The sequence below is a fragment of the Lepidochelys olivacea genome, assembly GCF_965140295.1.
Source record: "Lepidochelys olivacea isolate rLepOli2 genome assembly, chromosome: 2".
NCBI classification, from domain to species: Eukaryota; Metazoa; Chordata; order Testudines; family Cheloniidae; genus Lepidochelys; species Lepidochelys olivacea.
Window position 1 is genome coordinate 263,071,410 of NC_140412.1, and position 23,370 is coordinate 263,094,779.

A 23,370-nucleotide genomic window follows, 5' to 3' on the forward strand; every position below is an offset into this window, starting at 1 on the left:
GTAAAGGCAGCATGCATTGAGAGAGGAATCAGTACCAAGGTAGACTGAGCTCCATGGTACCAGTGTGGATGTCTCAGTAAATTGGGATCTTTTTATTAAGGTGTGGTACTGAAGAATCTGTGGCAGACAGCACCAGTGGTATCAGTACCGAAGAAGTAGTACTGGTCACTGAGAACTGTCAACACAGTACCAAGTGGAAGAAGGCCTTTCCTAGTCCCTGAAGACTCACGGTGCTGATCAGATTTGGAAGGAACGAGCTTGGAGACATCAGAGCAATGAGTCTTAGACCTCTTCTTAGCTGGTGCCAAGGACAGTGACCAGTGCCAAACACCATCTGAAGATCTCTGCTCCTTCCTATCTTGAGCAGGAGGAGTCAGACTGACTGACCTGAAGAGGACTGAAGAGAAGGCTCAGCATGTTTTTGAGAAGCATGAGGTCTCTTAGAGCAGTAGGCATGCTATCCAATATGAGTAGCATTGCTGGTAGCTGAAGCACTACCAGAAACCAGCTTTAAAACAGCAGATTGATTTTGATGAGGGACTTCAAATTTGGGAAAACTCCTCACTGACCTTTCCATCAGAAACATTTTTCAAAGGGTATCTATAGCTCCCTGCATGCACGTAGAAAAAGATTTGCAAACTGAACATTTGTCCGTAATAGTTCCCCTAAACAAAAAAAAAAAAGGCACTTAGTACGTCCATTATTTGCAGGCACAGGTGATTCACAGGCAGTGCAGATTTTAAAGCCCAAAGACAGTGTCAGCTATCAGACTTGCACCTCAATACCAAGTACCAATCGAACAAAAAAATACATTTTGCCTTTTTTTGGGGGGGCCAATGGGCACTAAATAAAAATTTATAGGCTACAAAGCACAGTAGTTAACTCACTAAGTAACTATCCTAAACAACCTAAGAAACTACAGGGAGGCAAAAGGACACGATGTAGTTCTGTCTTGCTGCCATTAGCAGCAAGAAGGAACTGAGTGGCAGCTGCGGCTGCTCCACTCTTTATATCCTTGGGAGGGGCATGAGGGAGTACAGGATGCATGAGCAGCCCCAATGAATACAGCTGGATAAAAGATTCTGGGCTTGCACACATGGGGTACACACACCTACAGTGGGATTCAGCTGCTTTGAATTTCTCTATTAGATCCTCAAGAAACCAGAACACTAAAGCCCTGCTTGTTGCAAGACCTAGGCCTCAGTTTGATTTGGTGGTAACCACCATACCTTTTTCTTAGTAGGTCTCTCTTCCCCACTCTGACCCAATCAGATAGATGTAGCTTGGCAGAAAAGGCACCTAACCTGAATGGACTGGACAACATTTTGATGTTATAGGGCACTTTAATAAAGAAAAAAATGGTTACTAACTTTTCGTAACTGTTGTTCTTCGAGATGTGTTGCTCATGTCCAGTCCAGGCTAGGTATGTGCACGTGCAGAGTTGCAGGAGATTTTTCCCTTAGTGGTATCCTTAGGGCCAGCTCTAGCACCCCCTGGAGCCTTGTGAACATGAGCCGGAGGCACCCCTTATACCGGTTCCGCACTCTCTCACAGTTCCTTCTTGCAGGTAATGCCAACAGAGGGTAGGAGAGTGGGTCAGGGAATGGACATGAGCAACGCTTCTCGAAGAACAACTGTTACAAAAGATTAGGAACCATTTTTTCTTCTTCGAGTGCTTATTCATGTCCAGTCCATACTCACAAGCAGTATCCCCGGAGGTGGGCTCCAAGTTCATGTATGTGCCGATCACAACACTGCTCTCCCAAAACTAGCATCGTCACGGGCCTGTTGGGTGACGGCATAGTGGGATGCGAAGGTCTGAATTGGTGACCACATTGCGGCCCTGTAGATATCCTGGATTGGTATCTGTGTGAGGAATGCTGCTGATGAAGACTGGACTCTTGTAGAATGAGCTGTCATGATAGCCGCTGGTGGAACGTTCACCAGCTCATAGCAAGCTCAGATGCAGGCGGTTATCCAGGACAAGATTCTTTGGGATGACACCAGTAGACCTTTCATCCTGTTCACCACGGCCATGAAAACTGTGTAGACTTGCAGAAAGGCTTAGTTCTTTCAATATAGAAGGCTAAGGCCCATCTAACATTTAACGTATGTAGTTGACATTCCACAGCGGTGCTGTGAGGCTTCGGAAATAAAACAGGCAGAAAAATGTCCTGGTTGTTACGAACTGCAACACCATCTTTGGAAGGAAGGCAAGATGGGGGCGCAGCTGGACCTTGTCTTTGAAGAACACTGTATACGGGGGTTCTGAAGTCAAAGCTTTGATTTCAGAGACCTTTCTGGCCGAGGTAACCACCACTAGGAAGGCACCTTCCACAAGAGAAGTAGGAAAGAACAAGAAGCTAACGGCTCAAAGAGGAGACCCGTGAGCCTTGAGAGGGCCAGGTTTAAGTCCCATAGGGGAATCAGGGCACAAACCTGTGTGTAGACCTTTCTAAGCCCTTGAGGAACCTGATCATCATCTCATGGGAGAAGACTGATCTGCCCCGGACCAGAGGATGGAAAGCTGAGATGGCTGCCAAGTGAACGTTGATTGAAGACAGTCAGACTCTGGTGCTTCAGGTGGATCAAATACTCCAAGAGGAACTGCAGCGAGGGCCGAGATGGAGAAAGATTCCACTCACAGGCCCACAAGTGAAACGTTTCCCCTCAGTCAAGTAGATAGCCCTGGTGGAGTATTTCCTGCTACTTAGCAAGACTTGCTGGACCTGCTTCGAGCAGGCCTGCTCCTCGGAGTTTAGCCACACAGAAGCCACACCATCAGGTGTAAGGAGGCGAGGTTTGTGTGAAGCAACTGGTCTTGGTCCTGTGAAATCAAGTCCGGATGTCATGGGAGCTCTAACAGAGTTGCCACCAAGAGGTCCAGAAGTGTGCCGAACCAAAGCTGGCATGGCTATGCCGGAGCTATCAAGATAACCTTCACCTTGTCCCTCTTTTAGGAGGACCTTGTGAACCCCACGGGGATCGGTGAAAAGGCAAACAGCAGCCTGCCCACCCACGAGGGCAGGAAGGCGTCTGACAGAGAGCCCTCACTGAGCCTGTGCACTGAGCAGAACCTGAGGCATTTCCTGTTCTGTCTGGTGGCAAACAGGTCCACCTGGAGAGTCCCCCACTTCTGGAAGATAGCACTGACTACCTCTGGGTGAAGGGACCACTCGGGATGAAAGGAAAAGGACCCGCTGAGTTGATCGGCCAACGCATTCTGTTCTCTGGGAAGGTGTTCCGCCTCGAGGCGGACGGCGTGGTTCACGTAGAAGTCCCACAGACGGAGGGCCTCCTGACACAGGCCTGAGGAGCAAGTTTCCCCCTTCCTGTTGACATAAAATAATCAAGGCTGTGTTGTCCATCGAGACCTGCACAAACTTGCTGGACAGCTGGGGAAAAAACACCTAGCAGGCCAAATGTATCGCCCTGAGTTTAGCTCTTCCTGGGACCAGAGCCCTTGGATCCTGAGCCATGGTGGGCTCCCCACCAAGTTCTGATGTGTCCGTAACCAAGGTGTCTGATGGATACGGACCAGCAAAGGGCACCCATTTTATAACCGAACGTGGGTCTACCCATTAAGTCAGAGATGCTAAGGCAGTTGATGGGATTGTGAGAACTGAGTCCAAGTGGTGTCTGCCCAGGGAATAGATCGATGCCAGCCACATCTGTAGGGGTCTGAGGTGTAACCTCACATATTGCACCATGTAAATACACACTGCCATGTGACCTAGCAGCCTGAGGCATACCTGGGCACTCATAAAGTGGATGAGCTGTGATGTGGGCAATTAGATCTGACATAGTTTGGAACTGGGCTTCTGGTAGAAAGGCCCTGGCCTGGGTAGAGTTGAGCACTGCCCCATAAGCTCTACTATTTGCACTGGGACTAGCATTGATTTCTATTTGCTTACTAACAGGCCCAACAGGTGGCCTGTACTATGCCAACACTGTGCTGAACCTGAGCTTGCAAATGGTCTTTGATCAGCCAATCATCGAGGTACGGGTAGATTTGTACACCTCGACGTCCCAGGTAAGTTGCAACCATCACCATATACTTTGTAAAGGTCTGTGGGACAGCTGACAGGCTGAAGGGGAATGCAGTGAACTGCTAGTGACATTGGCCCACCACAAACTGAAGGAATCTTCTGTGTCCATGGAAGATGGAAATGTGGAAATAAGCATCCTTGAGATCAAGGGTGACATACCACTCTCCCAGATCCAGAGAGGGAATGATGGAAGACAGGGAGACCACGCGGAACCTCAGTTTCTTGAGATATTTGTCGAGGCAACACAGGTCCAGGATGGGATGCAGGCCCCCCTTGGCCTTCGGGATTAGGAAACATCAGGAGTAGAACCCCTTCCCTCTCAAGTCTCGAGGAACTTCCTCTACTGTTATGTACTGTAGCATGTTATGTGACACCATGCAGTACAGAAGGGAAACAGGAGGTCTAAAAACAAAAGAGGGGGATGGATCCTGACTCAGGTCTGTTATATTGTCCTCAGGCATACCCTCAAAAGGCCTGCCTGGAATCACTGGGTATCTACTTGAGCCCTTCTGGGAGGCTGAAGTGGAAGGTAGGGTCTGGTGACGCCTGTAGCCCTTTCCTTTCTTCTTACAGGAATCATGTCTGGGAGGCCCTGAGAATCTGGGAGGCTGTTGAGGCTGGAAATGCTTCCTGGAGGCCAGGGGTGTGTACAGAGCGAAGTGTAGCCCTTGAATCTTTGAGACCACACAGCTTGGAGTCCATCTGTTCAGAGAACAGAGTGGTGCCCTTGAAGGGGAGGTCCTGGACCAACTGCAGCACCTCATGCGAGAGGCCCGATAACTGGAGCCACAAACAGTGTCTCATGGTGACCGCATACGCCATTGTTCTGGCCGCCGAGTTGGCCGCATCCAGAGCTGCCTGTAAGGAGGCTCTGGCCACAGTCTTGCCCTCCTCCAGGATGGCCATGAACTCGTGCCTCGACTCCTGCTTCGGAGAGTCTCTGAACTTGGCTATCGAGTCCCACAAGTTAAAATCATACCCCCAAGCAACACTTGCTGGTTAGAGATACGAAGCTGGAGGCTTCCCATGGAATAAACCTTTCTGCCAAAAAGGTCCAGTCTCTTGGCCTCCTTATTTTTTGAGGTGGCACTGGGCTTCCTCTGCCTGTCCCTGTCATTTGCGGCTGACACCACCAGGGATCCCATGGGGGGATGTGAATACAAGTACTCGAACCTTGTGGCCAGTATATAGTACTTCTTTTCTACCCATTCTGAGGTACGGGGCAGAGAGGAAGGGTCTGCCATAGAGCCCTGACTGGTCCTACAACCCCCTCATTGACTGGGAGGGCCACTCTGGAGGGAGCCGCTGCAGCCAAGACATCTATCAGGCTGTGAGTGGACTCCTTCAGCTCCTCTATCTCCAAGTTTGTGGTGACCCTATCAGGACCTCCTGATATGTCCTGAAGTCATCTGGCGGGACCAGGTTAAATAATCCTACTACCACCTCCAGTGAGGTCACTTCCGTGACCTCGGAGCCAGGGTCGATGCCGGAGGACAAAGTAGTGGCTCCCCTCTCAGACGCGACTGAGTACGACTACTGGGAAGGGGGCCCCGGTAGCAGGGGAAACCCCCATGGGTTCCAATACTATCACTGCATGAGCCAGTGTCCCGGTGGCCAGGCAGCTGCTGCAGGTCCAGTATCAAAGTCTGGTGTGTACGACAGGTACCAGTACTTCTTTTGGCAGAGCGAAGAACTCTTTTCCCAGAGACCGGGGGAGGAGGGGCCATGCCCAGTTCCATGGTTCCACCTCCAGGTAATGCTGGGGAGGCAGTGACCAATGCCAGGTCAGGGACCCTTGTGGGGGGGGTGGGGGGGGCCATGCAGCACTTCCCCCTGGAAGGTGCTGCTACTGTTGGTGCCACAACTGTCAGTGCCGCAAAGAAGCTTGCTACGCTTTGCACCCTTTTGTCCCTGATAAGCATGGGACCTTGGGGGGTGGGTGGCATCAGGAGGGGCAACAAGTCCTTTGCAGCCTGGAAGACCTCTGGAGTTGAGGGGGCCCGCAGGCATGAGGTACCACAACCACTCACAGGAGTGGGAGGTGGGTCCCGAACTGGGCTCGACGCAGCTCTGGGGAGGAAAAGTGGCCTGGCACAGATCTCACTATGTCCGCTGCTCCCCTCCTGTCTCTCTTCGGTGCCGGGGAGAGCCCTCTTTCAAAGCATTGTTTCTTGTGCTTCTTCCTTGGCACCAGGGATGGAGAACGGTGCCAAAAAGAGCCCAGTGCTGGTGGTGCACTTCATACACAGGCCGAAGTACTTAGCACTGATTCGGAGCGGGACGGCTCCGAGGCCAGTCTGAGGGCTGCCTCCATTAGCAGAGCCTTCAGGCGAATGTCTCTGTTTTTCAAAGTCCTTGGTCTGAAGCCCCTGCAGATTCCATACCTCTCCTTAACGTGAGCTTCCCCGAGGCACTTCAGATAGGCCATATGTGGTCGCACACCGGCATAGACTTGGCACCGGATGAGCATGGCTTGAAGCCTCAAGACTGGGGTATGCCCAGTCTCTGGTACAACATCCCTCTAAGACTGGAATAACTATCTGAACTACACTATAATATACACACACTAAGACTTGTAACTAAACTCACTAACTACAAAAATTATATATACCAGATCTGAGTCCAAATCACTGTTAGGAAAGCCTTGCTAAGCAAGAAGGCGTTCCAGCCAGCTGGCACTGTTGATAAGAAGGAACTGAGAGGGTGTGGAGTCGGCGGTGCCCCTTATACTGGTGCATGTGTGCAGGGCTCCAGGGGGAGCTAGGGCCAGCCCTATGGATACCACTAAGGGGAAAATGCATGCAACCCCTAGCCCCATTCACTTCAGTGGGGCCATGATTTCACCCAGTCTCTCTTATCAGCTAGCAGGGGATACAAACCTCTCCTTCTTCAAAAAACAATATCTCTTGTTGTATCCAATTGGTAAAGGAAATGTAACAACAACGTACTCTGGTGGAATACCTTCTCTCTTAACGCACACCATGACAAACATTCAGCTCATTTTTAATAAGCTGAAATAAGGATTCACCAAGGGAAGGTCATGCCTGACTAATCTAATCGCCTTCTATGATGAGATTACTGGTTCTGTGGATGAAGGGAAAGCAGTGGATGTATTGTTTCTTGACTTTAGCAAAGCTTTTGACACGGTCTCCCACAGTATTCTTGTCAGCAAGTTAAAGAAGTATGGGCTGGATGAATGCACTATAAGGTAGGTAGAAAGCTGGCTAGATTGTCGGGCTCAACGGGTAGTGATCAATGGCTCCATGTCTAGTTGGCAGCCGGTATCAAGTGGAGTGCCCCAGGGGTTGGTCCTGGGGCCGGTTTTGTTCAATATCTTCATAAATGATCTGGAGGATGGTGTGGATTGCACTCTCAGCAAATTTGTGGATGATACTAAACTGGGAGGAGTGGTAGATACGCTGGAGGGCAGGGATAGGATACAGAGGGACCTAGACAAATTGGAGGATTGGGCCAAAAGAAATCTGATGAGGATAAGTGCAGGGTCCTGCACTTAGGACGGAAGAACCCAATGCACAGCTGCAGACTAGGGACCGAATGGCTAGGCAGCAGTTCTGCGGAAAAGGACCTAGGGGTGACAGTGGACGAGAAGCTGGATATGAGTCAGCAGTGTGCCCTTGTTGCCAAGAAGGCCAATGGCATTTTGGGATGTATAAGTAGGGGCATAGCGAGCAGATCGAGGGACGTGATCGTCCCCCTCTATTCGACATTGGTGAGGCCTCATCTGGAGTACTGTGTCCAGTTTTGGGCCCCACACTACAAGAAGGATGTGAATAAATTGGAGAGAGTCCAGCGAAGGGCAACAAAAATGATTAGGGGTCTGCAACACATGACTTATGAGGAGAGGCTGAGGGAACTGGGATTGTTTAGTCTGCAGAAGAGAAGAATGAGGGGGGATTTGATAGCTGCTTTCAACTACCTGAGAGGTGGTTCCAGAGAGGATGGTTCTAGACTATTCTCAGTGGTAGAAGAGGACAGGATAAGGAGTAATGGTCTCAAGTTGCAGTGGGGGAGGTTTAGGTTGGATATTAGGAAAAACTTTTTCACTAGGAGGGTGGTGAAACACTGGAATGCGTTACCTAGGGAGGTGGTAGAATCTCCTTCCTTAAAAGTTTTTAAGGTCAGGCTTGACAAAGCCCTGGCTGGGATGATTTAATTGGGGATTGGTCCTGCTTTGAGCAGGGGGTTGGACTAGATGACCTCCTCAGGTCCCTTCCAACCCTGATATTCTATGATTCTATGATTCTAAGCTGTAAATACTGGGACATAACAATAAGAATTCTGTCCTCGACATCACAGTCAGGCCATGCATGTTTGAGGAGTCTATTTGCTTAACCATTAAGAGCCACATCCTACTCTCAGATATGGAATCACAGCTGAAGACTAAGAGCATCCTTCTGTTTTCAGACAATAGCAGCTGCTAGCACCTGCTAGGACTCCCACCATTCTGTGATGCCCATCTTTCCTTAGCCTTTATAACCTGATTGCCATCAAGGATGCATAGTGTCTATTGTATTGATGATCTTTTTATGTGGATAACAGTTAGCTGGGAAGTGGACTGAAAATTAATTCATTTCATATTGCCACTGAGCACTTAGCAAGTGGTAACAACTTCTTGCAACTATTTTTCAGAATATTTTGCCAAAGAAGCTCATGAGATTATCATCACTAGAGTCACTTGAGGCCAGACTAGACATGGAATTGTTGATTGCTGTAGAAATCTAGGATTACTCTTCTGTATAGTGATGCAAATGGAGACACTAGAGAGATCTTTTCCACCTCTAGCATATAAGAAACCTAAAGACACGCCTAAAGATAGGGTTAACGTATACATTTCAGTCTGAAAAAAACCGAACGAACACTAAGAGAACTCCATTTCTATTCATCTAAGCAAGCAATTACTTTGGACTCACCCGTGGCTCGTAATGACTGAGAATGGCACTTTGTTTGACCATGTCCTCGCTGTCAGAATATAAATTCTCTTTTCCCAAGTTTGTTGCATTGCCGAATATGCAGAAATTCAGAATCTTAAGCACAGGTGTAGCCTATTTAAAGATAATTAAACATGAAAAGCAATGGTTAGCAATTTTAACCAGAAACATCAGCGTTTTAAGAAAAAAATAGTATATATTATTCAGAAGGCCAAAAAATGAAACATTAAAGATGATTAACTTGTTATTAGTTGAGTAAATAAGGTTCAGCCAAAATGACAGTACTATATTCCAATCCAAGGCTTGAAAAATCCACTCATCCAGCACAAATTGGAAAATTTCCCTGACAAATGCCATAACTTCCTGCAGAATTTACAATTTCATTAAAAAGAAAAGGTACCTTCCAAATGCAAACAGAAATTAGTAAGACAGCACCACACTGGTTTAAGTTTTCAGGCAGATACTCCCAGTGTCTCCCTGGCTTCTCAGAGCTTCTGCAAGATGCAGAAGAGTGAAAATTGACTAGGTCTGTCAGTTTTCACCTACATGGTGTTAATGAGTTCAGTGTCATTCACCAACAAACAGCAAGTGGGTAAACTGAAGTCTAATTTCAAAAGGATGAACTTAGTGATATTAGACTTCCAAGTGCTGTAATTAAATAAAGAGCAGTCGACTGAAGAATAACATGGGCAATATTTAAAAGCTTCACATTAGTCAGTTTTTTCCCAAAACATCAACATTTGTAGGGCCCTTAACAATATGTCAAGAAAAAAATTAAACCTGTCTCATAGGCTAGTCACAACATGGCTACTTCTCCTCACAGCCAGTTTTGCACTTTCAAGTTAAGATTCCCAACAAACAAGATTTCCCAGAGTAACAGTTTGGCTCTTGGAGAATGGGTTGAAAAAAATAGAGCTGGCCATATGTACATTTATAAAAGATAGCGTGTAAACTCTGCGATTATCAGCAATGACTTACAATCAATTATAGAAGTAGGACTTCCCAGTGAAGACTTAACAGGCTTAACCACAGAAGGTGACTATTAATTTGCCTCTATGCAGCCTCGTAATTTAAGTTTGCATGCTTGCCGTTTCTCCACCTTCATCTGTCTCTGGGTTTGATTCAGCAGAACAACGCCCACTAAAAATCCCTTGGAAAAGTGAAACTCTTAGGATTTATCCTCAATGACAGATTTTTTTTTTTAAAAACAGGATAACAAATGTGCAATAATTATCTCACTGTAAAATCCTAAGTGAAGACAAGTCATTTGTAGTGTTTATGCCAATGTAGCTAGGCAATGTCAGCACTATAACTTGGACGGTGGTTGACCTTGCCTACTGTCTCTCAAGCTAAAACTAAGGTCTTGTCTACACTTGAAAGTTAATTTGGATTAAGATAGGGTGTGAATTTACAGTGCAACAGCTGTTCAACTAAACAGAATGAGTGTGTACACATGAAGTTATTCAGGACAGTTAATCAGGAACAAATGAGTTTTAATGAGAGCCATTAAAAGTTTGTTAGCCTATTCTAAACGCTGATTCATTCAAGCTTTTCAGACTAGATTAAGGCCAGGTCTACACTACAGATCTTACAGCGGCACAGCTGTACTGATACAGCTGGAAGATTTCCCAGGTAGCCGCTCTATGTCGAAGGGAGACAGCTCTCCCATCGACATAATTAAACCGCCCCTAATGAGTGGCAGTTGCTATGTTGGTGGGAGATGCTCTCCCGCCAACATAGCGCTGTCCACACTAGCGCTTTTATCAGTGTAATTTATGTTGCTCGGGGGGGTAGGGGGGTGTTTTTCCAGTTATACAGACAGAAGTACTAGTGTAGACATAGGAAAAGACAGAAAACTAAAAGGTTTCAAAAGAAGTTTCTTCTCTCCACACTTTTCTTACGTACATATCATTAAGAGAATAAATAGTTATTTTACAATCGTTTTCTTTTGACTAATTTTATTCTGTTTTAGTTCATTTCAATTCCTCTGTTGATTGGTATTTTCGATATACCCAAAACAAAGAATTTACTGAAGCATTCTCTCCATTAAACTGCCTCCCACAGTCCCCAGCGTGGGCAGACAAGTTGCTCCACAACACCCTGTAAATGGGAACACAGAGCCATGTTGTGGTGTCAGCAGTCTTGAGATATGCTCAAGATATGCTCAGATAGTTATATTGCCTGTCATGGCCAGATACAGAACAAGTGTGGACACAAGGAGCGACAGCACAATAGGTGTGGATGCACTCTCATGGGTTAGGTTACCACTGGTTAATTAACCTGTGATTGCTTACCCTATGGTAGGCATGCAGTGAAGATAAGGCCTTACTGATCTGTTAAATAACATGTATACGATCAATATGGCTCAGCTATTAGCACATTCATCTGTGTGTAGAAGTACACTTACTGAAAGAGACCCAACAGTTCATCTAATATATCACAACAGCTATCACATTGTATTATACTGGATATTTCACAGGAATACAAAAGAAACAATACTGCATCTGACCAGGTATGCAATTATGAAGTGGGGAGGGGTAAGCATTCTATTGCAAGCAGTTTATGTCCTAGAACAGGAGGCAACTGGGGAGCATTTCAAATCACTGGGTGATACTCCACGATGCCACGTATGTAGGTAGGTGTCCAAGTAAAAGTTAAAGTCTATGGCAGCTGTTTGAAAAAGATTATGGAACCACCTTTGTGTCCTAGCCAACATTCTCTCTCAGTAGAATAGATTTTCAATGTCCATGGCTTTCTCTGAGCTGTTGCTGAGCACTTAATGGCTAATATGCATGCACACTCATTGCACTAGTAGTAAATAATTCACTGTTTGAAATGCATTTTGGGATATCTTATGTATAGAAGATGCTTCCATTATAGCTTTGACAGAAGCAAATGCTTTAGTTACAGGAAAACTGACAGCTTGCATTTTATTTGACTAATTTTAAAAAATTCATGTTTCTCACAAAGCACCTTTAATAGTATCCCCTGAATTATTTTAAATTTATTTTTTTTTAATTTTAATTGTTTATCTTTTTCATCTGCTATTGTTTAGCAGGATTTCTCCCATCCCCATCCACACTTCTGCTACGGGTTCTGGTTCTTCAGTAGCAGCAACATTGAGGCAAAGTCTCTTAACTTAAAAAAAATTCTTGGATTTAAAGTCATGCCAGGAAATGAGAGACAAACTTCCTCCTTTTGCCCTCTGCCCAACTACATCTGGTCTCCAGTCACATGGAGAGGATAGGGGCCTCCTTCACCCCTGCAACTAAGTGCCTCTTCTGATCTCAACGGAAGGGTGGGGGGGCGTATGCCTCAGCTAGTACCAGGTGCTCTCCAGACCCTTAACAGGATTTGAGAGTAATGGGTGACCCACCAACACTTGTTCATCCCCATCTGACCCCATAGAGAAAAAAATATTCACTAACTCCAAGACTCCAATTGCTTCCTCAGTCAGTACACGGGTCAAGGGAGGGAAGAATCCATCAGTACCCCAACCCCAGGTTTTAAGTCACTCCCAAGTTCTATGCAAGGATCCAGGGAAGTACTCTCTATCCCCGCTACCTAAGGCATTACCCATAACTATAACAGGTATAAAATTTTTCAGACAGAAAAATGATTTTAAAGTTGACAGTATCCTTATAAAGTTGCTAGATGATTTTCATTATACCAGTTTCCCCTACCTAAGGCACAAAAAGATTCTTTTTGGGATGAAAGCAATCCATGCTTTGGCTCAGCCAAAAGGTGAATGTTTTTGTGGAAATTCATTGGGCTATTTTTGAGTTACCTGAGGTATGTACGTGTGGAGAATGCAGGGAAAAAACAATTTCCCATTATCTTCTTGCATGTTTTAAAAAAACCACCACCAAAATTCTGAAACCTCAAATTTAGCCAATAAATTATCTTCACTGAGGAATGGGAATTTGTCTAACAATAAAAAGAAAAGAAGTACTTGTGGCACCTTAGAGACTAACAAATTTATTTGAGCATAAGCTTTTGTGAGCTACATGCATCCGATGAAGTGAGATAAATAAATTTTTTAGTCTCTAAGGTGCCACACGTACTCCTTTTCTTTTTGCGGATACAGACTAACAGGGCTGCTACTCTGAAACCTAACAATATAATTTTCAAATAGTCACTATATTAAGATTTGAAGGAGCTTTAGCACGCACACAGATGTTTTATTATGCCTTTCTAGTCAGATGCAGTGTGTATGTGGGTGCCACTACAGAGAAGTGTAAAAATTTCACTAGTTCTGGGGCTCTGCACCTCAGAATATACCTAGGCCTCCAGAGAACAGGCAATTTGAAATAAATATTTTGAGGTGACATGAGAAAGCATGGTAAGAGGATTGGCAACCTATCTGAAGTCCAGGAGTGAAGGCCAAATTCAACAATTCAGGTGATGTGGAAAAGGCACTGAAAAGTCTGGGGAACCCGCTTCCTTCTCAGACCACCTACTTTGAATCTCCTTCACTCTGGAGGCCCATGTGCATTCCGGGTTGCAAAGCCACAGAGCATAAAAAATTTGAAAAAATGACTGGAGAACAGAAGTCTCCAATCCACTCCCTGGCTAACACCAAACCGGTACCTTTGAAGTATGCACTACTGTAGTTCTTTTCCTAATAAAGATTAAAAAATTAAATACAGAAACATTAATGCAACTTTAAGGTTGCAGATTCAAAACTCGGACAGCAAGAAATGCAAATGTTAAAGCTCTCTTGGCAACATTAATGTATGTGCAATGTGAGCAAATAAATGTGGTCATAAGAACCTTAATTTTGTTATTTCTGTCTGTCAAATTCAGTTTACAGCCTTATTACTTAAAATACAGTAAAATTAAACTAAATTAAAATGAAAATAGGTTACAGACAAGGGCCTTGTTTCCACACCAATTTTTTCCAATCTTTTGGAATCAGACATGCTCCCAAATACCTTCAAGAAAAAAAATCAATCTAAAAAGTACACCTGTTGCCAGAAAACTTCTGTACACAGAAGTACCATTGATATAAATAGCTGTTCCAGGTGCAAAGAGTTTGGAGTATCTTGCCCCTGCTTTCAAGTTTTGGAAGCCAGTCTTTGTATAATGAGTTATAAATTATTTCATAATAGTATTAAAGAGACCCAAAGTGCAGAACAATCTTACTGAAAAAGATTATTTTACTACAGTTCAGGACTTTATAGCTCTGCTCTCCGATTATTAAAACATAACAAGTATTCCTTACTTTCAAAAACTCTTCATGAAGCATTCATATAAAGTTATCAAGTATTAGAATAGTCTGCAAAATTCAATTTAAAAGAATCTTTTCCAAAAGGCTCTGACTCAAATTAGGTGTCTATTCAAGAATAGTTCATTTAAGGGAGGGAAAGGGGAACAGACAACTTTTATTGGCCCTATCAATAGGCAAACTATAAAATTCATAAGATTTGTAAGTGGCCAAACCACTAATAAAGCATTTAATTATAAGTCATTCATTGCAGATTCTACTGAGCGGTAACGAAGCTTGATACTATCTAACGACACTTCCTCCACCTTTTAATTCATACCTCTGTCACAATCCATTATCTTCTGGTAGAGCAGGGAAACAGGAGGGACTATCAACTCTGACCCACTAAAATGTCAACAAAACCAAGTCAGTTTAAGTGGGTTTCAATATTTTTATAAATCACATATTACAGATCATAAGATAAAAAATATTTTTGAAAGGGTTAAAAAGGGACACAGTACAAAATCAACAAACCTGCCATTTAAAAAAATGAAAGTAAAAGTGAAGTTACCATATATTGTTCCAAAAGTTTTATTCAAAACAAAAAAGATGATTTGGGCACTACTTAATACCTACTAAAATTCCATTTTTTGTCCTTCAAAATGTATTCTCACTTTTAAATAGACTAACAGATACTTATAAAAATATTCCTAACATGTTAAGAAATTGACTGGCACTGAATGTCTCAAAAGGAGCTGAAAGCAACAAGCCAATGTTTGTTATCAAGTAAGAGAACTCTCCCCTCACCTGTGCCAAGATTTAAATGTACTAGGTAGCTCATTATTACATTCATACAAGGATTTATTTCTTATTTATATTAGCCTACTGTGATTAGATTCAGAAACTGCTTCTTTCTGTCGGCAATTTTTAAAATTCCTACAGAAAGGAAACCCAGACAAAGATCTCAAAAATATCAGATTGAGGTAAACATTGTGTCATGCTATTTAACAATACAAGCCATAAAATACAGAAATGAAAGGAAAAATTATCTGGCTGGAAAGTTACTAAACTGTTTGGTGTTTGTTTGATTAGAGTGAAGGAGTGATAGATGGTGATCCCTCCCTGTCCTCCCTACTAATAAATTTGTCTTTTTCCCCTAGTAGAAAGCTCCTTTTGAGCGACCAATAACATACAACTGCGGTTTGGAGTCTTGGGCTTTTGTGGTAAGTGTTAATAATAGCAATTTCCGAGGTGATTTATAAAGGTTGGGCACAGCCAGGCAACTAGGTATCACAGCTTCTTCTAAGCAGGCCACCAATCTAGCTCCTTTAGAAAATATTATTCTGAAAAAAATGCTTTGTTAGACTGTATTTTCCACTCACTACAACAGCAATATTCATACAGCCTCCAAACATCGCCCCTGATCTAGATAATGCACATATAACTGAATTCCAGGTGTGAGAATCAACTTCCACCAAAACAAAACCTGCACAAACGTTACCATCAGCCGTTCCCTGAGTGCGTTCCTCCCACCGACACAAGCCACTGGGGAAGCAAAAGCAGCAGAGGTGTTAAAACATACCAACCATACGCACTGCAGCACCAGCTGATCCCTGTGCCATGAAGTCTAGTGGCGTAGTCTTGTACCTTGCTGAACCTCGTCCACCTCCCCTAAACACCGCTGCCATGGGACACACACGCACACTGCACACCTCCGATACTCCTTGCATATAGAAACTGTTGCCAGGCTATGGCCAGCGTCTCTCCTCCACCCACTGAAGCAGCACAATACACAAACAGGGGAGAAAGGCAGGCACGGCTTGGTCTGCGCGCAGCAAAAAGCCCCTAGTATGAATTCAGAAGGTAAACTAGCAGCATTAGCATTAAGCACTTACTCCTCACGGCTTGCCCTAGACAGAGTCGCCGCAAATCTGCGCCTACTAGGAGAAACACTGCGAACTGCCTACACTTGAATGCCACCCACCCCACAGCCCCTTCAAACACTTTCCCCGTTTAAATGCATCCGCTGCAGCAACAGCAATCCCCTCTTCTGTACAAGGATTTCAGGTTGCCCAAGGCCCTGCTACAGGAGTAAAAAAAAAAAACCGAGCTTACATTTTCGTTCCTCTTGCTATACAACCATTCTCAGCCCTGTCATGTGTGATGTCACTGTAGTACCAGTATGTGGAAGTACTATGGGAATTGTAGTCTTCTCCCTATTGTGTAACAGCTACAAAGTACAGGGCTCAAGGTAATGTACTGCAAATGTGAGAGCCCTGGAAACAGCCTCCTTACTACATTTTCGGAGCTGCCTGGGGGAAAAGGCTAAAGTCTAAACCGATATGGGCAGGATGAAAAAGGGAGACGTGCTGCAAAACTTAATTCTTCTTTCTCCGCTCCCCACTTTAGATTAAGCAATTTTAAGGTGATCACATGCTTTCAACAGGTTTCAGAGTAACAGCCGTGTTAGTCTGTATTCGCAAAAAGAAAAGGAGGACTTGTGGTACCTTAGAGACTAACCAATTTATTTGAGCATAAGCTTTTGTGAGCTGCAGCTCACTTCAAAGGTGCCACAAGTACTCCTTTTCTTTATGCTTTCAACAGTGATTTAAATTGTCGTCAGAACGCATCACTCACTAGGAAAGCATTACTAGCTGTGGGATTTAATTATTTAAATTAATTTTTTTAATGGAGTACAAGAGTTCTGATCATAAAAGTCCCATATATTACTGGGTTGGGGGGAGTAATTCTCCATAAAGAAGCAATTCACTGACCATGTGTTATGTTTGTTACGGTGAGTGTGACAGACAAAAGAAAAAAGACTATTTCCTCCACAAAGACGTTAGTCTAGTAAAAAGAACAGGAGGACTTGCGGCATCTTAGAGACTAACAAATTTTTTAGAGCATAAGCTTTCATGGGCTACAGCTCACTTCATCGGATGCATAGAATGGAACATATAGTAAGATATACATATAAACATACAGATAAGTTGGAAGTTACCATACAAACTATGAGAGGCTAATTAGTTAAGATGAGCTATTATCAGCAGGAGTCCAGTAAAAGACATTGCCTCACCCACATCTCTCTGTTTCCAACACAGAGGGTCATGGTTTGTGTCACCCTAGCCAGCCCACTATTGAGTAAGACTTAAAAAGGTGAGGTTTTTAAAATAATTTTATTTTTAGAAGAAATTAAATTCTTAATTTGAACATCCTGATTTTGAACTTTGAAGGCTTAATAGTGTAAGCTCTTTAAAACTAGTTTGCAGGGATCTTAGCATGCTACTAGCCAAGCATTTAAAATCTTAGTTTAAAATCTAGTTTTTAGAGGGCTTAGCATTGTTAACAGGCTAAGCATTTTAAAATCTTGGTCTAAAATCTAAAGTTTACCCAGATCTAAAACCTAACTTGATCAGAGAGGCTGAACTGGTGACTCATAGCCCCCTTGGAGGTGCTAGGCACAATGGCAGCTGAGTACTACTCACTTATCAGTGATAACCCTTCATCACAGGGGTAAATAGTAGAGGCCAGGACCCAAATATCAGGAACTCTATCATTAGAAATAGATAGAAATCACAGAAATGTAGGATTAGAAGGTACCTTGACAGGTCATTTAGTACAGTCCCCTGCACTGACATAGGACTAAGTATTATCTAGAGCAGTGCTTCTCAAGCTATCTGATGTGGGGGACCGGAAATATTTTTTTTCCAATGTGCGCACAGACTGGCAGCCAATGGACAGTCTGCGGACCACCACTTTGAGTAGCACTGATCTAGACTACCGTGAGAGGTATTTGTCTAACTTGTTCTTAAAAATCTTCAGTGATGCAGACAGAGACAAACACCTACAAGATCTCTGTCAAGCTTTCTTACAACTACAATACCCACCTGCAGAAGTAAAGAAACAGATTGATAGAGCCAGAAGAGTTCCCAGAAGTTACCTACTACAGGACAGGCCTAACAAAGAAAATAACAGAACGCCACTAGCCGTCACCTTCAGCCCCCAACTAAAACCCCTCCAACGCATTATTAAGGATCTACAACCTATCCTAAAGGATGACCCAACACTCTCACAAATCTTGGGAGACAGGCCAGTCCTTGCCTACAGACAGCCCCGCAACCTGAAGCAAATACTCACCAACAACCACATACCACACAACAGAACCACTAACCCAGGAACTTATCCTTGCAACAAAGCCCGTTGCCAACTGTGCCCACATATCTATTCAGGGGACACCATCACAGGGCCTAATAACATCAGCCACACTATCAGAGGCTCGTTCACCTGCACATCCACCAATGTGATATATGCCATCATGTGCCAGCAATGCCCCTCTGCCATGTACATTGGTCAAACTGGACAGTCTCTACGTAAAAGAATAAATGGACACAAATCAGATGTCAAGAATTGTAACATTCATAAACCAGTCGGAGAACACTTCAATCTCTCTGGTCACGCGATCACAGACATGAAGGTCGCTATCTTAAAACAAAAAAACTTCAAATCCAGACTCCAGCGAGAAACTGCTGAATTGGAATTCATTTGCAAATTGGATACTATTAATTTAGGCTTAAATAGAGACTTGGAGTGGCTAAGTCATTATGCAAGGTAGCCTGTTTCCTCTTGTTTTTTCCTACCCCCCCCCCCCCCGATGTTCTGGTTTAACTTGGATTTTAACTTGAAGAGTGGTCAGTTTGGATGAGCTATTACCAGCAGGAGAGTGAGTTTCTGTGTGTATGGGGGTGGGGGGATGTGAGAACCTGGATTTATGCAGGAAATAGCCCAGCTTGATTGTCATGCACATTGTGTAAAGAGTTGTCACTTTGGATGGGCTATCACCAGCAGGAGAGTGAATTTGTGTGGGGGGGTGGAGGGTGAGAAAACCTGGATTTGTGCTGGAAATCACTTTAGATAAGCTATTACCAGCAGGACAGTGGGGTGGGAATAGGTATTGTTTCATATTCTCTGTGTATATATAAAGCCTGCTGCAGTTTCCACGATATGCATCTGAGGAAGTGAGCTGTAGCTCACGAAAGCTTATGCTCTAATAAATTGGTTAGTCTCTAAGGTGCCACAAGTCCTCCTTTTCTTTTTGCAGATTCTATAGTCTCCCTAGGTCATTTATTCCAGTGCTTAACTACCCTTACAGTTAAGAAGTTTTTCCTAATGTCTAACCTAAATTTCCTGTGCTGCAATTTAAGCCCATTACTTCTTGTCCTGTCCTCCGTAGTTAAAAAGAACAATTTATCACCTTCCTCTTTATAACAAATCTTTATGTACTTGAAGACTGTTATCATGCCCTGCCCTGCAGTCTTCTCTTCTCCAGCCTAAACAAACCCAATTTTGAGAGGTCTTTTCTCACAGGTCACATTTTCTAGACCTTTAATCATTTTTGTTGCTCTTTTCTGGACTTTTTCTAATTTGACCACATCTTTTCTGAAGTGTGATGCTTAGAACTCGACAGAGTACTCCAGGTGAGGCATGAACACTGCTGAAAAGAGTAGAAGAATTCTCATGTCTTGCTTACAACACTGCTAATACATCCCAGAATGATGTTTACTTTTTCTGCAACAGTATTATATTGCTGACTCATTCAACTTGTGATCCACTATAACCCTCAAATCCATTTCTAGGAAGTCATTTCCCATCTTGTATTTGGCCAATTGATTATTCCTTCCTAAGTGTAGTACTTTGAATTTGTCCTTATTAAATTTCATCCTATTCATTTCAGGCCATTTCTCCAGTTTGTGAAGATCATTTTGAATTCTAATCCTGATTCTAATCATATTTGGGTTTGTGATGACTGGGAGAACCACATAGTGAATTATCTGCTTGGTGCAATGGTATCAGATCTCATGAGACATCTATAGCCTTATAGGTGGTGCTAGTGAGTGCTACACATAGGTACCAATGACACAGGGAAAGATAGGGGGAGAGGTCTTGGAGGCCAAATTTAGGCTGCTAGTTAAGAAATTAAAGTCAAGGACCTCCATGGAAGCATTTCAGAGAATGCTACCAGTTCCATGTGCAGGGCAGTATAACAGGCAGAACTGCAAGGTCTAAATGCATTGATGAGATGATGGGGTAAGAATGAGATTAGGTTTATTAGGAACTAGGGGAACCTTTTGGGGAAGGAGTAGCCTTTTAGTATATGAGATGGATGGGCTCCACCTTAATCAAAATGGAAGCAGACTGCTGGCATGTAAAACTAAAAAGGTTGCTGAGGATTTCTTAAAATAAGGGCTGGGGAAAGCCAACAGTTGAGGAGCAGCACACAATTTAGGTGGTGATATCCCTTAAGGATGAATATATTAAAGGGTGAACTCTGTATCCTAGTTTAGAAGTAGGAAAGAAATTGGTAAAATACAGGTAGGAGCTAGTGAGCAACACTCAAACATAAGAGTCCCATTTAAACACAATCCAAGCAATTAAACACTGACAAAATATATAAGTGCTTATATACAAATACTAGAAGTCTAAATACTAAGATAGGGGAACTAGAATGCCTGGCATTAAATGAGCACATTGATATAATAGGCAATGCAGAAACTTAGTGGAATGAGAATAATCAGTGGGATATAATACCAGGGGACAAAATATATAGGAATGACTGGGTAGGTAGCGCTGGTGGGACAGTGGCACTATGTTAAAAAAGTATAGAGTCAAATAAGGTAAAAATGTTAAATGGTTCAAACTGTACCATAGAATCTCGATGGATAGAAATTCCATGCTTGAATAATAAGAGCGTAGCAGTAGGACTATACTACTGACCACCTGACCAGGATGGTGACAGTGACTGTGTAATGCTAAGGGAGGTTAGAGAGACTATAAAAATCAGAAAACACAATGGATGATTTCAACTATTCGCATACTGACTAGGTAAATGTCACCTCAGGCATGATGCAGAGATAAAACTTCTACATACTATGAGTGACTGCTTCTTGGAGCTCCTAGTCCTTGAACCCACAAAGGGAGAGGCAATTCTTGATTTAGTCCTCAGCTGAGCACAGGATCTGGTCCTGAACTGCTCATTAATAGCAACCATAATGTAATTAAAGATAGCAGCCTTGTAGGGGAGAAAACACCAAAAGACACCCCACCACAGTAACATTTAACTTTAGAAAGGGGAACTACAAAAGAATGAGGATGCTAGTTAGATTGAAATTAAAAAGAGCAGTCAGAAGGGTAAAATGCCTGCAAGCAGCATGGAGAATACTTTAAAAAACCATAATAAATGCTCAGATTAAATATATAACCCAAATTAAAAAAAGACAGTATGAGGACCAAAAGAATTCTGCCATGGCTAAACAGCAGAATAATGTAGGCTATTAGAAGCAAAAAGGCATCCTTTAAAATTTGGAAGTCAAATCCTAATGAGGAAAACAGGAAGGAAGGATCACTCATTCTGGCAAGTAAAATGTAAAAGTATAATAAGGCAGGCCATGAAAACATTGGAGAAGCAACTTGCTAAAGACGTAAAAAGCTAACAGTAAAAAAATTTTCAAGTACAGAAGCACAAAGCCCGACAAACAAGCAATGGGGCCACTAGACGACAAAGGGGTTAAAGGAGCACTCGAGGAAGACAAGACCATCGTAGAAAAGCTAAATTAATTATTTGCATCAGTCTTCACTGCAGAGGATGTGAGGGAGATACCTTCATCGGAGCTAGTTTTTGGGTGACAAATCAGCCATCCCAAATACTATCCCAAATTGTTGTGTCAATAGAAGAGGTTTTCCAACAAATTGACAAATTTAACAGTAATAAGTGACCAACACCAGATGGCATTCACTCAAGAATTATAGAGGAACTCAAATATGAAATTGCAGAACTACTAGCTGTCATATGCAATCTATCACTAAATTCAGTCTCTGTACCAGATGACTGGAAGGTTAGCTAATATAACATCAATTTTTAAACATGACTTCAGAGGAGATCCTGGCAATTACCGGCCAGTAAGCCTAACTTCAGTACTGAGAAAACAGGTAGAAACTATAGTAAAGAACAGAATTTTCAGACACGTAGATAAACAATTTATTGGGGAAAAGTCAACACAGCTTTTGTAAAGGGAAGTCATGCCTCACCAATCTATTAGAATTCTTTGAGGGAGTCAACAAGCATAGGAATAAGGGAGATCCAGTCAATATAATGTACTTGGATTTTCAGAAAGCTTTTGACAAGGTCCCTCACCAAAGGCTCTTAAGGAAACTAAGTAGCCATTGGATTAAAGGGAAAGCCCTCTCACGGATCAGTAACTGGTTGAAAGACTGGAAACAAAGGGTAGGAATAAATGGTCCATTTTCACAATGCAGAGAGGTGAACAATGGGGTCCCACAAGGATCTGTGGGACCTGTGCTGTTCAACATATTCATTAATGATCTGGAAAAGGGGGTGAACAGTGAAGTGGCAGTGTTTTCAGAAAATAAAAAATTATCAGGATACAGTGGTTAAAACCAAAGCAGACTGTCAAGAATTAGGAGCATCTCACAAAACTGGGTGACTGAGTGGCAACAACATGGCAGATGAAATTCAGTGTTGATAAGTGCAAAGAAATGCACATCAGAAAAAATAATCCCGATTATACGTATATAATGATGGTTCTAAATGAGCTGTTTCCACCCAAGAGAGAGCGAGACATTGGAGTCATGTGAATAGTTCTCTGAAAAAATATGCCCAATGCATAGCAGTGGTCAAAAAGACAATAATGTTAGGAACTACTAGGGAGGGGACAGAAAATATCTTAATGCCAATGTTTAAATCCACAGTCTGCCTATACCCTGAATACTGCCCAGTTCTAGTTGCCCTATCTCAAAAAGGATGTTGTGGAACTGGAAAAGGTTAAGAGAAGGGCAAAAACATGATCAAGGGTATATGGAACAGCTTCCATATGACGAGAGACTAAAAAGATTAAGGTGTTCAGCTTAGAAAAGAGATAACTAAGGGGAGGGGGGATATAATAGAGATCTATAAAATGGTATGAATGGTACGGAAAAAGTGGATAGAGAAGTGTTATTTATCCACAATACAGAAACCAAGGATCACCCAATTAAATTAATAGGCAGCAGGTTTAATACAAATAAGAGGAAGTACTTTTTCCACACAACCAACCTGTGGAACTCATTGCCAAGGGATGATGTGATGGCCAAAAGTACAGGGTTCAAAAAAAGA

At 43.1% G+C, this 23,370-nt stretch overlaps 1 protein-coding gene across 9 annotated transcripts in view; it reads right to left on the minus strand.

The window, feature by feature from the left end:
- LOC311517078 (meiosis-specific coiled-coil domain-containing protein MEIOC-like) overlaps positions 1 to 23,370 on the minus strand; it is a 48,466-nt gene that overhangs the window by 19,648 nt on the left and 5,448 nt on the right. For 3 of the 9 annotated variants that reach the window (XM_084621657.1, XM_084621655.1, XM_084621652.1), the window contains exon 2: positions 8,981 to 9,112. In XM_084621657.1, the coding sequence (XP_084477783.1) occupies positions 8,981 to 9,069 (89 nt within the window). In that variant the 5' untranslated portion in view covers positions 9,070 to 9,112. Of the gene's footprint in view, positions 1 to 8,980; positions 9,113 to 14,544; positions 14,564 to 15,790; positions 16,018 to 16,099; positions 16,156 to 16,319; positions 16,428 to 23,370 lie in introns of those variants that run through there. The other 6 variants (XM_084621656.1, XM_084621653.1, XM_084621658.1 and 3 more) reach the window with 5 other exon arrangements.